This window comes from Gastrolobium bilobum, unplaced genomic scaffold (genome assembly GCF_033153095.1).
Source record: "Gastrolobium bilobum isolate Gb01-03AN ecotype WA unplaced genomic scaffold, APGP_CSIRO_Gbil_v1 utg6309, whole genome shotgun sequence".
Taxonomy (NCBI): Eukaryota; Viridiplantae; Streptophyta; class Magnoliopsida; order Fabales; family Fabaceae; genus Gastrolobium; species Gastrolobium bilobum.
In genome coordinates this window covers 651,825-669,969 of record NW_026899052.1, presented here as the reverse complement: position 1 = coordinate 669,969, position 18,145 = coordinate 651,825, and the positions used below count along the sequence as shown (strand labels likewise).

The following is an 18,145-nucleotide window of genomic DNA, read 5'->3' as shown; positions in this document are numbered from 1 at the left end:
AACAAGGTTTTAAGCAGAAGCGAGGGTCCTCAGAACAAAAGAGCTCTGGTACCAACTTGAATATAAAATAATATGTTGTGTATTAATCTGATACAAAGAGTTACAATATATAGAGACCCTAATGGGCTTAAGTGAGTAGCCCAGAACTAATTACAAAGGAATAAGGAAGTAATCTAATCGTATCTAATCATATCTATTCTAACAATAACGAACTAAATAAAGGTTTCTACGGAGCTTTCAGACAGAAATAGGCACTTATACAGCTAGACTTACTAGTTTCTAACTGAAGCATGCAACTAGCAATTGAAAGAGCAAGATATCATTTTTTTAGCAGCTCAAAGAGAAAAGGAAACAAAGAGAATTAAGATGAAATATAAAAGCACACTCTCCATGGCTTCAAACAAGAATGCCTTAGAAATTGATTTATAACATCGGGCTTGTGTCTAATGAAGTATTTCAGGGCAGAGATAAGTTTCTGTAAAGAACCAATTCTATATTATTGGTTTTATATATCTCAAGACGCCCCCTCACACGAGAGCCTACTGGGCTTAAAGGGTGGACAATGGACAGGCCCACCTACTATGCGAAGAAAGAAATTCCACTACAAAGAAAGTGGGGGGCAGAGAGGATCGAACCCGGTACACCGAGGCTCTGATACCATGTAAAGAACCAATTCAACCCAAAAGCTTAAGCTTTTGGGTAAGGCTATATTAATGGTTTTATATATCTCAACAGTTTCAATCATGCTTCTAAGGCACAATAAATAGCAAGATTGCTGAAGGGGAGGCAACAAATAGGGAAACTAAGGCAGTTGCTTCCCACTGCAAAAATGAAAATAAAAAAATTCTCCAAAGAATCATTTGAATGTGTCTGAAACTCGTGAGAAGAAGCAACAGGAGAGGAAGAAAAAATACATAAAAATCCCATTACAAATTTCCGCTAGTTAAACTCAAACACGGGTCATTAACAACTTTCAAAACTAATTTAAAATGAGGAAGAAAAAAAAAATACCTTTACACATTTTCACTGGTTAAACTCAAACATGGGTAATTAACAACTTCCAAAACTAATATAAAATGGTACACGATAGAACCAGTTATACAAGTCCCTATAAAAAAAAAACTAATTCATAACTGAGCTGAGTTTGGTTAAAACTACATCAAAACTGATTCTAATATTTATACATCAATATCAACATTGGCTTTATCCCAAACAACTTGGAGTCAGCGGTCAACGAACTAAACTAAAATAAACCAAGAGTAGATTAAAGAAAATAATAAAAAATAAGAAAAATATATAAAATAAAATTTTTATATATATATATATACACACGGAAAAATGACTTAAAAGGGCAATTTGGAACATAGGGAAAAATTGACCCCTCCACCATGTTAATAACTTTCTTATTGAAGCATCTAGGGGTCTTCCAAGAATATACAAGTTTTTATGTAAATGTGAAAGAATGTGATTATCTAATTCAAAAGAGTTGACATAATAATTAACTCTTGCAAGAATGAGTGTTCCCTACAACTATATCTTATCTAAAACCACCCATAAGTCTAGCTGAAGGAGAGAGAAAGCGATAATGAAAAAGAAGAAAAAGAGTTGAGAAATTTGGACTACGAAAAATAAACATATCAAGAACCAGTTCTATCTTAATTTAGTTCAAACAAAAACCAATTTTTAAAATTTACGTTATAACCAAACATGCTACATCTAAAAAGTGTTAGAGATGTTGTTGGCTTTTGACATGGGATACGAGCCTCTATAACGAAGTGGTCTAAAGTACAATCCTCGCTGCCCCCGTTCTAAATAAAATTGTTAAAGTTGAGAACATGATAGGTGGGCTTATGCATTGTCCACACTTCTAGTCCAAAGAACTCTTGTGCGAGGAAGACGTGTTAGAAATGTTATAAAACTATATAACCATTCATGTATCTTCACCTAAAAGATTAACCTTTTAGGAAAATTGGTTCTAGACAAAAACCAGCACCATCTTACTTAGATATCTAGTTGCCAAACACAGAATTTGTGTCTCCTTAATAGTAAATAAATATTATATAATAAATAAATTCTGTATAGCAGTTTATATTATATCCCCCTTGCTATTTTTTCTGAAAAAGGGGTGGGGGAGAAGGAACTTCACAAAATTTATAATGGTGAACCAAAAAACAACTTTGGATTCATACATATAAATATCAATCAAAATATGCATTTGAACTCACATTCCAATCAAGCGTAGTGACATCTTTACTCAATTCATTTGTTCTACCCCTAAGATGCTTCAACACCAACACATTCAAAGGACCATTCTGTGAATCAGGATTACATCTCCCTTCTGCTATAGTCCAAATACGAGCTGTTGAGTCCCCAGACCTAAAAATTGAAATGATGATAGTAAAGTACAAGAATATCATAAGGAAGTCAAACAAAATTGGAAGTTTAGCAAATGGAAATCCAAGATGCACAAAGTTATGCACATCAACCATAATGCTATACACATGTTAACACATTTTAATGCAAAAATAAATCATTCACAGAGATACCTACCCTGATGCAAGAAGAGATCCTTTAGGACTCCATGCACAAGCACACACCTAAATGGACAGTGAACAGGCCAATCAACAAAGAGTTTTATAGATGAAAAAGTAGATGAAAGAAAATTTAAGAAGTCTACAAAGAAAAGAATTGATGATATATTTAACCTCTGAAGTATGCCCTTCCAAAATTGTCACATCCGAACTAGGAATTTCACATGGCTGAGATGTTGATGTTGTACAGATGTCCATTGGTTCTGGTCCTATTAAAGTGAACGAAAAATTTTCAGCCATATTTGAAAGAAGAATATTAATTGAAATAGACCACTAGACGCTAGTCAAAGTTATCAATCCCAGATCATAGTGCGGAGTGGTAGACTCCAAATATGCTTATAGCAGGATGGCGGATACCGTCATACTAAAGACTATAGATATAAGATATTTAATCTATATATATATATATATATATATATATATTATTTACTATTTTTTTATTTTTTTTTTAAAAACCGTTTTGTATCTTTCATATGGGTTCATCTACCACCGACCCCAATTAATTTGGGATAAAGGTGATGTTGATGTTGATACACAAATAAATGCCGAAAAAATACAAAAAACAATTCCCAAAATTAAAGACATTCATAATTGAGTCGATGATGGCATGACTGTGAAGAGCATGATAACGTAGGAACGAAGTCAAAAAGAAGAAGAAAAAGAACTGGAATTCATAGTAAAAGTCAGAACACTTGTATACGAGAACAGAGACAATGGAGTTGGGAAAAAAGAGAGGGAGAAAGATAGAGTAGGAGAATATGATCCGTTCAATGTGAAGAAAGATAGCAAAGGAAAACAAAATTACATGACATTGACATTTAGGGTAGATTATTAATTAAAAAATTGTAGCCAAATGCCAAACATGAAACGAAGAACATATTTTATACAAGACAATGTACACCAATTCCATTGAACATCAGATTACCTCCAATTGCTCCATTCTCTGCATGCTTTACAGTAACCTTATCTTCTTGATCCGTGACTATTTCTCTGTGAGTCTGATTTCCACGCTGATGTTCCCGCTCTTTATCATTTTCTATCTTCTCCCTATCCTTTTCAACTTCTTTCTCCCTTTCATGTCTTTCCTTTTCTCTTGCCCGTTTACGTTCACCCACATGCTCCTTTTCAAATTCCTTATTTCTCTCCTTATGTAGTTTTTTCCGTCTTTCACTTACCATTTGCCTAAGTTCATGCACATCTTTTGTGATAAGATCCAAAGGTTTTAAGAATGAAAAATCTTCTTCCAGGTCTGCATCACACTGGCAGGCTTAAAAGAAACATTGATCAACACAAAACCTAGGGTGTGAAAGCTTCAAAATGTCTACTCATATGGATGAATGTTATGTTGCTAGTAAATCAAGAATGCAAAAAATAGAGAATGCTAACATTACTCAAGTTGGCTTCCATCTCAAAATAATGTAGCCCCTTCTGAACAAATGTAACCAGAGCACCTTGCGGCACCAAATTTCCATCAATGGGGGTTTTGTTAATACCGGCCTCATAACCAAAAGCAAAAGCAGAATGTGTGAAACCTGCAGTAGTGATGTAATACAAATAGCCAGTAAACCAAATCAGTTGCAGGCTCATATTGCCATTTCATAAATACAAAGAGCTTCATATAAATGGAAAGAACAAACTTTTTTTGTTCAAAAATAAACAAATTAACATTATAAAAACAATCTCAAGAAGCTTTCCTACTTCTGATAGATGCCCTAGTATATATGTGATAGGGCTCAACTTCACAAAGCCCAATTTAGTAAGGTTTATGTTAAAGACCATAATAGGATTAAGTGGCAGCCCAATGGGAATGCTGAATCTGCTGAGTCAGCAGTCTGTTAGAAGAGTTTGTTACGCCGGCAGTTAGAAATGTGCGTGAAATAGGAGTGGCATGGAGGTCATATTTGTTGCTGAGGCAATTGTGGGAGATTCTCAGGGTGTCTCGAATGACCCTGTTTATTGCATTTCGTTGCTGTTATTTCCTTTATTTTACTGTTAAATCTGAGCCATAACAGTTACTATGGAGATGTAACCAGATTTATTCATGTTAAACCTTGGTGATTTTTACTGGATTTGAGTGAGTACAGAACAATTATTCAATATCAAAAAATCACATTTTGATAAATAAGATTCAGGGTATATTTCTTTATATTCCTAATCATAATAATTTTTTTTTTAATAGTAATTATCCAGAATTTGAAGAAAAATAGATATATTGACTATCATGAGGTCTTTTCTTGTAGTTGGGACATTCATAGGTAGTCGTGTAGGCGGATTAGTCCGAGTGGAGAAAAAAAAAGGGGGGGTTGAATTAAAAAAAATTTCTGGAGATGTTTATTCTTATGGGGAGATGGATAAGATATACCGGCACAGTGCCGTTTCCTTTTTATCCGGCATTAATTTGGAACCACGCGCATCCAAAGCACCTTTTACTAAGATCAATGTTGTTGCGAGCAATGCTAATAAGGCAGTGAGAATTTAGAGACGAACGTAATCTTGGAGGGAGAAGGAGAAGCGATTCATCTGGTTCGAATAGGAATCGTGGAGGGATAAGTTATAGGGAGCTGAGGTGTAGGAAGCTTGAAATCCCAACGTTCTCCGGACAAAACGCATACGCCTAGTTGAGCAAGGTAGAGAGGTACTTCCAAGTGAATGAGATTGGAGATGATGAGAATGAGAAGGTTGCAGCAGTAATGGTAGTTCTATAAGGTGAAGCTCTCATGTGGTACCAATGGTGGGAGCTCAACAATGCCACCGTTAACTAGGAGTTGTTCAGGCAAGAAATTTTAAGCCGTTTCCAAACGCAGATGCTTGATAATCCGTATGGTCCTCTTTACGCGTTGAAAAATAATCTGGTTCGGTAGCTGATGAAGAAGTGTTGAAAAGTCCTTGGTTGAGTGGGCTGAAGGTTAGCATTAGAGAGGAGGTGCTTATGATCCCTAGGCTGCAATTGGCATCCATGATGAAATTGGCCCAAAAGATTGACCTCAAGAATGCTGCTTGGGTAGAAGGTGTGGGGTTCTTTGGCCCTAAAAATGTTAGTGGGCCTTTGAAACCCAATATGGACCCAAAGAACAATTAACAATGGGGAACCTCCAACAGCGAGTTAAGGCACGCATCAACGAAGGTAGCTTCTAAAATCCCCAAATCGACCCAAATGCGTGCGACGCAGGGTGGGCCGTCGCAGAGCAACGTCGTCAGAAATCGACAGGGATTATGCTTCAAGTGCGATGAAAAATAAGGACCCAAACACAAGTGTGCGGCACGACAACTTCATCTCTTCATCATCGACAGCGAAGACGCTGAAGATCCGAAGTCTGTGGAAGAAGTCTAGTTGGCCATTGAAAAATGATGAGGAAATGGCTCTTCAGCTATCGTTGCAAAGTCTTATGGGTATCTCATCAAGTTAGTCCATGAAGGTTTGGGGGGTTATTGGCGACAAAAGAGTGGAGGTGCTCATTGACTGTGGGGCGTCGAGAAATTTCATTAAACAAGGGTTGATTGACAGACTGGGATTGAAGGTGGAGGTAACTCCCACGTGCAACGTTGAGATAGGAAACGAGCATAAGGTGGCATGCCATGGGGTGTGTAGGGGAGTTGTTATTGAGATTCAGAATAGCACCATTTTTCAAGATTTGTATTTGTTTGATTTGGGTGGCACGGATATGGTGTTGGGGCTAGATTGGCTCAAGGAGTTGGGCAAAATTAAGGCAAATTTCAGGGAGATAACCTTCAAATATGTTCTTGATGGGCAGGAAGCAACCATTATGGGGGATCCGTCATCAGGACCATTTCTTCTCTTAAATCGATGGTCAAAGCATTAGTGCAAGATGGACAGGGTTACTACGTGAGGTGGGAAAATTCCTTGCTCTCTAAGAAATTCCAGGAGGATTGGAAGGAGCTTGATGATCTGCTAGCAGAATTTGCAGATGATTTTGTTGAAGCCAAGGGATTTCCCCCAAGGAGAAGTTAGGATCACGCCATCATCTTAAAGTCGGGTAATTAGGTTCCCAACAACAGACCTTACAAGTATCCTTATTATCAGAAATCTAAGATTGAAAAGTTGGTTGTGGAGCTGTTGAGTGATGGTATGATTAGACCTAGTGTGAGCCCTCATTCAAGCCATGTCATATTGGTAAAAAAAAAAGAAAAAAAAGATGGCAGCTGGAGAGTATGTGTTGATTATAGGGCCTTAAATAAAGTCATAGTTCCTTATAAGTTTCCCCTTCCAGTAGTAGATGAATTATTGGACGAAGTTGGGGGGGGTCAAGGGTGTTTAGTAAGTTGGACCTTAAATCGGGTTTTAATCAGAGTCGAATGAAAGAGGAAGATATCCCCAAAACTTCCTTTAGAATTCACGACGGGCATTATGAATATTTAGTAATGCCATTTGGTTTTACTAATGCCCCTTCAACATTTCAAGCCCTTATGAATGACGTACTGAAATCGCATCTGATAAAATTTACTCTAGTTTTCTTCGATGACATATTGGTGTACAACAAAGGAGTTGCTGAACATGTAGACCATCTGAGGCAAATATTTGTTATTCTGCAAAATCATAAATTGTTTGCGAATAAAAAGAAATGTGTTTTTGGACAAAAGCAAGTAGAGTATTTGGGTCATATAGAAGGAGTACGGGCTGACCCTTTAAAGATAAAGGCCATGGAAGAATGGCTAGTCCCAAAGAACGTTAAGGGGCTGAAGGGTTTTCTCGGATTAACGGGTTATTGTAGAAAGTTTGTCAAAGATTATGGCAAGATAACGCATCCTCTAACAAGTTTATTGAAGAAAAATGCTTTTAAATGGGGAGGCGAAGCATGGGCTGCTTTTGATCAGTTGAAGGATACGTAAAAATTGGGTGTTCACTTAGATTGGTATTTTCAATAGGACCAAAACTATCCGCCGATTCACTTAACCCGCACCTGTAGTCTAATTCTCTATTAAACAACATAGAATTGAACCACCATTTTTCCATAAAGCTTTTTTCCCATATTTACACCAAAATACAATAGATGAATAGTCATTCAATGAAAAATCATAATCATATAAGTAGTTGAAGGGGTTAATGAGTACCATTCCTGTTTTAGCATTACCCGATTTCTCCAAGACATTTGTTGTGGTGATTGATGCTTCCGGTAAATGCATTGGGGCAGTATTTATGCAAGAGGGCAGACCCCTGGCATTTATTAGTCGGGGATTTTCGCAGCGTGCTATAGGGAAACCAATTTATGAAAAGGAACTAATGGCCATTGTGTTTGCTGTCCAGAAGTGGAGACTATATTTATTGGGTAGACATTTTGTTAAAACGGATCAAAAGAGTCTCAAATATTTGTTGGAACATAGAGTGTTAAGCAAGGAGAAGCAAAAATGGATCTCAAAATTAATGGGATATGATTTTGAGATACATTATCAGCCTGGAAAAGGAAACGTCGTTGCTGATGCTTTGTCTCGAAGCGAAGAATTCTATTTGCTTTCTATGGTGCAACTACCTCAGTTGGAGGAGATTGACCGCGAAGTGCAGATGGATCCAAGGCTTAAAGGCATTATCCAGAACTTCCTGGAAGATCTGGCGTCACATGTGGGGTTCCATCTGCATAGAGGTCGCCTTTTCTACAAAAATAGGTTAGTCTTGTCCAAAAATTCTAGATTTATCCCCTCTGTTCTGTCAGAATTCCATGATTCGTGTATTGGAGGGCATTCTGGCTTTTCTAGGACTTACAAGTGAATGGCTGGGGTTGTCTTTTGGGAGGGAATGAGGAAAACAGTATAGCAATATGTGATGGATTGTGCAATCTGTCATCAGAGTAAAATTCAGAATTTATCCCCTGCGGGTTTACTTCAGTCATTGCCGATACCATCTCAGGTATGGACAGATGTATCCTTAGACTTTATTGGTGGATTACCTAAAGCTCACGCTGTTGATACTATCTTTGTAGTGGCCGACCATCTCACAAAATATGCTCATTTCTTGCCTTTATCTCATCCTTATTCTGCCAAAGAAGTTGCTGATTTGTTTGTAAGGGAAGTGGTGAGGCTGCATGGTTTCCCATTTACCATTGTGTCGGATAGAGACAGGTTGTTTCGAAGTCATTTTTGGTCTGAACTTTTTAAATGCGACCGAACTAAACTCCATTCTACAACTGCATACCATCCAAAATCAAACGGGCAAACAGAAGTGGTGAATAGGAGTCTTGAAACTTATTTACGTTGTCTTTGCAGTCCCAAACCCCGCACCTGGCCTAAGTGGCTGTATTGGGTGGAATATTGGTGTAACACCACCTCTACGGACTCCGCAGGGATGACCCCATTTAAGGCGTTTTATGGTGTAGGTCCTCCTAGTCTTTTGAGAGTTGGTAATAGTTTCCCGGCAATAGACGCTATTTCTCAATTGTTGGCTGATCGGGAAGCAATTTTAGAGGATTTAAAAGTGCAATTACACAAGGCTTAGGACCGTATGCAGTCGCAGGCGGATAAAAAGAGGAGGGACATGCAGTTTAAGGTGGGAAATTTCGTTTATTTACGCCTCCAGCCATACAGGTTGAAATCATTGGCTTCTAAAGTCAATGAAAAACTAAGTCCCCGTTACTATGGTCCATCTGAAGTGTTGGGGAAGGTTGGTGACACTGCTTATAAGTTGGCTCTTCCGGCTAATAGTAAAGTTCACCCAGTTTTTCATGTGTCCCTGCTCAAGAAAGCGGAACGTCCTATTGTCAATGCTCAACCTATACCCTCTGAGCTGTCTGAGGAGTGGGAACTGCTAGTCTTAATTCAGTGGCATGACCTTCCCTCCTTCGAGAATTCTTGGGAAGACTTTGTCGTTATCCAGGCTCAATTCCCTGACTTCCACCTTGAGGACAAGGTGCTTTCTTTAGGGGGGGGAGTATTGATAGGGATCAACTTCACAAAGCCTAATTCGGTAAGGTTTATATTAGAGACCGTAAAAGGATTAAGTGGCAGCCCAATGGGAATGCTGAATCTGCTGAGTCACTGTGGAAGTCATTTCTGTTGTTGAGGCAATTGTGGGAGATTCTCAAGGTGTCTCGAAGGACCCTGTTTATTGCATTTCGTTGTTGTTATTGCCATAGCAATTAGTATGGAGATGTAGCTAGATTTATTCGTGTTAAACCTTGGTGATTTACTGGATTTGAGTGAATACAGAGAAATTATTCAATAGTTGTTTCTTTTTATTGTTTGATTCCTATCACTATGATTCCTCCAAGACAACAGCCCCAAAATATTCTGATGGGCCTTGAAACCATGGGTCTCCAATTCATGTTATCACAGAAAGCAAAGCAAGAATAAAGGTAGATTGGGGAATGAGCTGGGAAGTATAGTGGGAGGGGACTGTTATGCAAGAAAAAGGTGGCTCTAACCGAATAGACACTTGGCAGCAGGGAATTGGTGTGGAGGGTACTGGGGTAGTGGAAGGGAGATCCTGAATATAAAGGAAATGGAGGTGCAGAGGGCATAGGATCATTTGGGTAGTCTTTGGGTGGCTGAAGCCATAGGGCAGAGATAGCATTTTGCTTCTTTGTAGTTTCATTCTTCAGTTTCTGTCTTGTGAGGAGCTAGTCTCCATTGTTTTTATCAGTAAAGAATTACTTCCTATTATACTCTTCGTTGGCATCTTGACAAATCACTTCACACATCAAATTTTAAAAAAGTGAAATTGACGTCAGCATCTTAAGAAAGTACAAATTAAAAATAACGTTCTTTTAAGGGATATTTTCAAGGACCACCTCTCCTAAATACTTAAGCTATTTGGCAAAAGCATATGAATGGTCTCATATATCATACTCTTGTCTCAAACAATAGTCTTTTAGGTTTGAAGCGTGTACAATACACGGGCTCAATTTGCCTGGTATTGAAATTCAAATGTTAATTTACAGGGGTGGCAAGGGTCAAACTCCTCACCACTCGAACATAAAGGCTCCAATATTATATCAATAACCAACTCTCCTAATAACTTAAGCTGTTAGGGAAACGCACATGAATGGCTCTATTTATATTTCTAACATACCGCTTCAAACAATAGCCCTTGATCTTGAAGGGTACATAATGCAAAGGCTCATTTTTACGTAAGGCTTTGGTATCATGTTAAAAACTAAATCTCGTAAAATCTTAAGCAGGTAAAGACACACAAATGGTCTTATATCTAACAAATAACATGCTGTATGGTTCTAAGAAAGCGCATATAGTCTAAAGACCAAACAAACATTTATTCCTTTCATTTGATATTTCTCCTACCATTTTGCAAAAACAATTCCCAACTTACATCTATTACAATAAAAAATATTTAAGGAGGAACAACAAATAAACAAGTTCCTCATATCCATTATTTTGATCTACTGTACACATCTCACGCAGTATAAAGTGAAAAGGACCCAATAACCATAACCAGTACCATCTACTTATCAGCAAATAATTCCAGAGTTGAAGAATATTAATAGATGGAAAAAAAAAAAATTTGTAAAATAAGATTATCATTAAAGTGAACAACCAAGGGCGTATCTACCCTTGAATTTTAGTCAATTAAAATCTAGACACACTTAAATTGCTCACTTTAAAAACAAGCACACTTTAGAAGAGCCTTATTCACGATAGATAGCCATAACTGGTAAAATAAACAGAGAATTTCAGAACTCCAAATATCAAGTCTGAACAATAAATCTATTTTTTTTAATAGCGGGTCTAACAATTTTCTGTCCTCCTCCTATCTTCAACCAGAAAACAGGTTCAGCGGTAGCTAACCCTAATTCGTTGTAGCAAACTTTAAACGCTCAAACCAGCTCGAAATTGTCAACATTCGAAAAACTCAAAATTCATCCAAACTTCTAGAACTCTAACGCCTTACGGAAACGAAAACAAGAAAGGCGACAATACAAGCGTGTATATTAACGGATTGTGGAATTCAAATAAAGAAGAAGAAAAGAAGAAGAAGAAGAAGAAGGAAGGAAGGGCGAAGAAACCTGATTCTTGAAGGTAACGAAACACAAGGTAATTGAGTTCGACGGAGGTGATGGAGGTCATGTTCTCAAAGCAAGCGGCGTTAACGGCCTTCGAGAACGGTTACGCGACCATGAGTTCCACCTCGACGACCAGAGCGAAAACGGAGGAAGAGAAAAGCACCGCACCGGTGCGAGCTTGAGAAGAAGAAGGCTCTTATTCTAGAAGTTGAAGGTTACGTTGAAGTTGAAGGGACACGTGGAAGAGCCGGATGAACCGTCGTTACCGGTTAGCACCGGGGAAGGATTAGAAACTGCCAGAGTCACGCTAACGCAATAAGGTTGGGTTGTATTTGCCGCTTACTTAACTCCGCTTCCGTTTCTTCTATTTTCAGTTTCTACGTTCTGGATAGGGTTTTTTTCCTATTTTGTTTTTTGGGAAGATAATGTGACAATTAAGTTGTGTTACTATCAAGGGACTACCCATCAATTTTATCGTTAGATTGATTATGTTGATCCAACGGTTATATTTATTTTCATCTTTATATAGTTATGATTTCCCATATTTAAAGTGAAAACATTAAATATGAGAAATCATAACCATACAAAGATGAAAATAAATATGAATTATTAAATTTAGAAAATCATGACCATACAAAGATGGAAATAAATATGACTATTGGATCAACATAATCGATCTAACGGTGAGATTGATTGGTAGTCACTTGGTAGTAACACAACTTGGTTGTCACAATATATTTCTCCTTTGTTTTTAATAAATTCATTATTTTAAGGAAATAACATATGTCATTTTAAAGAATATAAGCTTATATCATTTTAGATCTTAACTGTTGTTTTCCGTTCATCAACGGTTATAATTTATTGGATCAAAATTATTAATTAATTAATAATAACTTGGCCTATTAAGTTTGACCCAATAGATTATAACTGTTGATGGACAGAAATCAAAGATTAGGATCTAAAATAATATAAGTTTATATCCTTTAAAAGAATAAATATTTTTCCTTATTTTAAATCTAAATAAACGTCCATATCTCTGATATGACCGTGATGATTGTTAAAACTTAAAAAGAATTTATTTTAGCTTAATATTTTTACTATTTTGATTGATTTAAATTATCATATTTATGAAATTAAATTATATTATAACTTATTTTTAATTTTAATTGAAAATTATAATTCCAAAACAAGACGGTTTGAATAAATAATTAAGAATATCAACAATTGTCTACCAAAAAAAGAAAAGAATATCAACAGTTTTATTTTTAGTTTTAATTCCCACGCACGAAGAATTAATTTCTTTGAAAGCAATTGATGATATCAACTCTGTAAAAAAAAGTAACGGAATCCGCTATTAAATACTAATTATTGTTTATCAAATGTAAAAAAGAAATTAATGATATTATATATAATTGAAATTGAGCCATAAATGAATTAAATTGTAAAATAGAAAAAAATAAAATTTTATAAAATTTTATCTTATAGGAAAAATAATTTAGCATGTCAAAATAAAATAAAATTATATTTTGTTATGTTTATAAAATTTACATGTTATTGTTAAATTACACTTGCAAACTTATTTTAAAAGGTTATCAAAATATTATTACAAATAAATAAACTAAAATTAAGCTATTATAAAATTTAGAATATGAATCTTTTTATTACACTTTATAAGATTAAACATATTTTAGGAATAATTTATTTCACACTCAAAAAGCCTTTTTTAAGTGAAAAAGAAAACCACTTTGAAATGTTTTGATTATTTTCTTTTTACTTTAAATCAAAATAAGCTAATTTAATAATGTATCAAATATTCATGTATTAAATTAAAAACATTCTAATATATAAGGTTCGCTTTTTCTATAGTTAATGTAGATAATTTATCTACAGTGAGTCTAAAATGACGTCGTTTTGAGACGGAAATCAAAGTATTTTTATAATTATAATTTATTTTAGGATTATAATAGTCTTTTTCATTATAATTTTTTAATTTTTCAACCCAAAACGTCGTCGTTTTGGGAGCGAATGTAGATAACTTATCTACATTCACTTTAGAAATATTAAAGCCTATATTTGAAATTCAAAACATGTTCTATGTAAAAAAAAACATATTCTTAAAAAAATATTTTATAGATTGATTTTTTTTACTTGTTTTATTGCATTAATTTATTATATTCTGAACAGTTTTTGTATTAATTGAGTGTTATATATAGAGAGAATTTCTATGTATTAAATGAGTGATATATATAGAGGGAGAGAGAGAGAAAGATTAGTACACCTACTTATTCATTTCCATAAAAAGTATAAATATTAGAGGAAACCCAAGGTCCGCAGCTTGTGGCATTTTTAGAACTCATATGGGAGGTTGATTATGTGGATTTGCTCATTATATTGATATATGTTCGGCTCTCATTGCTGAGCTTTGGGGGGGGAAATTTTAATACAGCGAGGTACAGAACTCAGTGCTCCTTTTTTTCCAAATTAAAAAAAAATTCTATATCATTTGAATCCTTTTTAATTATTTTCTTTTATGTTGTAATTGTTTTCTAATTTGGGAAATGATGCACGTATTACAATGGTACTTAAGATTCACTCGAGCTTTGAGAGATTCTCGAGTGAATGGAGTTGGCATGGTAAAAAAGTTGGAGGGACATCATTTTAGAAAGTAACTCAACAATAGCTAATTAGCTAGGAAATGAATTGTGCCAAAAAAAATATGATATGGTTATGTGGGAAGATCACAATCATATAAAGGTAAATCAATAGTTATGATTTTGTAATTACTTATTTTATCATTTTTGCTCTCTCTTCATTTTTTACCATTGATTCACTTTTGTATGGTTATGATTCTCCACATTACATGATCATGTGAATTTTTACATTAGAGAATTCAGATCCAATTAGCTATTACTTTATTATCAGAGTGTTCATCAACCGCCGATCCAAACCGATTCAAGTGGAGAAGCCAGCTATCTCACACTATGGGAAGCTAATTTTTGTGCGATCTGGTTGTCTAATTTTCCCCTCGTCATGGAGACGAGGCAGGTTATATTGTTTTCACTGATTCTCTTTGGTATTAGGACCTTGTTGTTAGCAGATTATTCTTCTGTTGCTAGACTGCATCGTATTACTTACCAGTTGTTTTTTCTTTTGTGGGGTTGAGCCCCTAATTGTACCCCCCAAAAAAAAAAATACAATTGAGAATGTACTAAAAAAAAGAGTATAATTGTACTAAAAAAAAGATTAGTACACGTAACGTAACTTCCAAATTATCTCTTTCTTGAAACAGATTGGGAAAAGTTTTATTAAATTTATATCGTTCTTGTTTGCCAAAAAAATTATATATATATATCGTCCGTTATTTCATAGTGAATGACGGTTCGAACCAAAAGAAATGACTATTTTTTTTTTTTTTGGGTCATTATAATCCATTGGAGATGTATCCAATTTTCATTCTTTTATTCCCTAGAATTTTTTTACTGTTCCGAGTGGTATCAAAATGGCAATGTGCCGGGATATGTTATCTAACTTTGCGGGAAAATAGATATTTTTATTTTGTATTTAAATACATATTTTTGGGTGAATAGATAAACGGAGATACTAATTCATCTATGCTTTCACATGCAAATTTGAACGTGATATCTTATAAGCTATTTTTCTTTTTGGAAAAAAAGTATCTAACGTTACTTTAGATAACTTTATCTAATGTTCATTGAAACGACGTTGTTTTAGGGTTGAAAAATTAAAAAATAGAATGATAAAGACTATTATAACCCTGAAATAAATTAAAATAACAAAAACACCATGATTTCCGTCCTAAAACAACGTCGTTTCGATGAACATTAGATAAAGTTATCTAAAGTAAGTTTAGAAAAATCAAACCCTTTTTTTTAATGGTTTTGTCAAATTTTAATGGGATACCGAATTAATTTGGTTTGATTAACTGTGCAACTTATAAAAGTGAATAATCTATGAGCAACCATGTGAATTTCGTTAAGGTCCAACACATTTTTTTTTATTTGAATACACAACTTAATACAAATTACCTAAATCCCTATATTGAGTGGCACAAAGATTTTGGTGGACATCATGATGAAATTAATTGTTTCAAATCTCCCACAGATTATTGCAGGCCTCTTGTTCTGATGATATAATGGCAAAGGCAATATTTGGCCACTTTGAAACTGATCTTGTTTAAGTTATCATGGGAAGAGATCCATTTATCACTATAAAAATTTATTACTCTTACAACCAACTTAATCACCATCGGATGAAATCAAATCAACAATGACTAAAACATGATGAAAAGAGGAAGTTAAGAGATAGAGTGGCGAAAATCATGGAAGAGAGAAAAGAAAAATTATATCAAATGACAATAGTTGATTTAATTTCAATTGACAGTGATTAAGTTGGTTGTAAAAATGATAAACTTTAGTGGTGGTAAGTAGATCTGTTCTAATGTTATCATTCCATAATTGTGCTTTTTCGCTGGTCTGCTTTTGCAACATACTTATTTTATACAAAAAAATTTCGGTAGATTTAATAAAATTATTTATTATCGTACAATTTATTTTTTAATAGAGGTCAACAGGTATTTGAAGTTCTAATAAGATTAACTAATCCAATTTCGAGTTTCAACCAAAATTAAAATTATCAAGAATCAAACTCCCGAATAACTTGATGTTAAGTTTCTTCCAACATACAAAATGCACCTCCAATTTTCATTGTTGACACTCAACGTATTATATACATCATAATCCCAACATGCGCAACATCACTATTCTCTTTTTGGAAAAGATAAAGGTCTGCACAATTTCAATTTAATTCAAATGGTGCGATCGAAAAATACAGATTTTAAATTTTCTTTACCGTACAAAATTAAAAATAAACTATAACAACATTGCATATGTTATATAGAGTTAGAAATCAAGAGCTTTTATTTTTAAAATTGATTTTTTTAACTTAATGAGTGAAAATTATTTTCCAATATAAACTGGATAAATCCTTTTTTTTTTGTATACTTTAAGTGCTAAAAAAGATATAGCCAAACATTGTACAAAATAACTTTAATATTTGTGAACAACATTTATATATGTTATTATAGAGTTGCATATTAGTTTAATGATAATTATGTTATATAATTTTATGAACAAAACATTTCATATGTTATCTATAGTTAGAAATCAAGAATTCAGTTCACAAAAAAAAAAAAAAAAAAAAAAAAAAAATCAAGAACTTCAACTTTTAAGACTAAGCAATTGAACTAAAAAATGAAAGCTATGTTCTCATATTGAACTGTTGTGTGGATGAGAATATGTCTATTTCCCTCAAAGATAAAGCATCTCAATACAACAATGCTTAAAGATGCAACCGTATAAACTAAAGCTCTATGGTGAGAATTACCATGTATAGTCACATGAAAAGTTGAGAAAAAGGGACGTGTGCGAGGACACGCTGGCTATGGTGTAATTTCTAAATAATAAAAAATTTGTACATAATAATAGCTCTGAAATCAATATAAAGATTCTTCTCCAATGGTTGAAAAAAAAGGGTATAAATATGTTGGGAAGTTTCTCTAATAATAAATGAGAATGAATCATAATCATTTCTATTGTAGTAGGTTTCACTATGTGTGAGACAAAAATACTTATCTCTACTTAAAGGAAAAAATATATAGTGATCCATTTCTCTCTCCTTTTTCTTTCTCCCTCTCCTGTCTCCCTTTTCTAATCGTCCCACGTGATTCCAGAGCACGAAAAAAAAAGATGCTCCTACTTAAGGAGTGAATTGTGCTAGTGTTAAGGAGTAAAATACTTTATTATAAGAGTCCAAAAGTCACGCTTTAGGAATGCAATAAAGTAACAGCTTAAATGAGTCTTAATGACCTACCGATCGGACTAAACCAGTGTGGCTGGCCCAATGTGTATAATCTCGAAAAACCTTTTTGTTCCCTAGTTTAATTGTTAATATATATATATATATGAAAAAATATTTCTACGTCCACTTTAGATAAGATTATTTACAGCTACCATTTATAACTATGTTCTCCCGGAAGAACATAGTTATAACATTAAAGTTATTTTTTTTTTCTCTCCTCAGTTACTTTTTAAAACTTGCTTGCTGACGTAGAGAGAAAAAAAACAACAACTTTAATGTTATAACTATGTTCTTCCGGAAGAACATAGTTATAAATAGTAGCGGTAGATAACCTTATCTAAAGTGGCTATAGAAATGTTTATCCCATATATATATATATATATATATATATATATATATATATATATATATATATATATCCCTACAATGTACAAGATTTATTAATAAATTTATTCCCTACAATGTACAAGATTTATTAATAAATTTATGATATATATATCCCTACAATGTACAAGATTTATTAATAAATTTATGAAAAAATCATTTTATATTCTTGTTATGATAGTGTTATCACTTGGGATAAATTTGTTGAATGCTCCGCTTGCAAGCAGCGGAAGGGTAATGAGGGAGTAAGAATAACAAGGAGGCATACTAGTAAAAAAGAGTTTATTATAGAAACAAAGGAACACAGATATAAAGGGAAAGAGATAGAAG

The 18,145-nt window shown here is 34.2% G+C and overlaps 1 protein-coding gene across 3 annotated transcripts in view; it reads right to left on the bottom strand.

The window, feature by feature from the left end:
- The window catches only part of LOC133286572 (WD40 repeat-containing protein HOS15-like), a 29,107-nt gene extending 17,203 nt beyond the window's left edge, over positions 1–11,904 (bottom strand). For 2 of the 3 annotated variants that reach the window (XR_009748150.1, XM_061484000.1), the window contains exons 1-6: positions 11,558–11,904; positions 3,978–4,123; positions 3,517–3,850; positions 2,706–2,800; positions 2,551–2,597; positions 2,226–2,376 (exon numbers count right to left, since the gene is read on the bottom strand). Coding sequence is in view for 2 of the 3 variants with exons in the window: in XM_061484000.1 (XP_061339984.1) it covers positions 2,226–2,376; positions 2,551–2,597; positions 2,706–2,800; positions 3,517–3,850; positions 3,978–4,123; positions 11,558–11,618 (834 nt within the window). In the remaining variant the exon portion in view is untranslated. Of the gene's footprint in view, positions 1–2,225; positions 2,377–2,550; positions 2,598–2,705; positions 2,801–3,516; positions 3,859–3,977; positions 4,124–11,557 lie in introns of those variants that run through there. The other variant, XM_061484001.1, reaches the window with a different exon arrangement.
- Between the last annotated feature and the right edge of the window lie 6,241 nt (positions 11,905–18,145).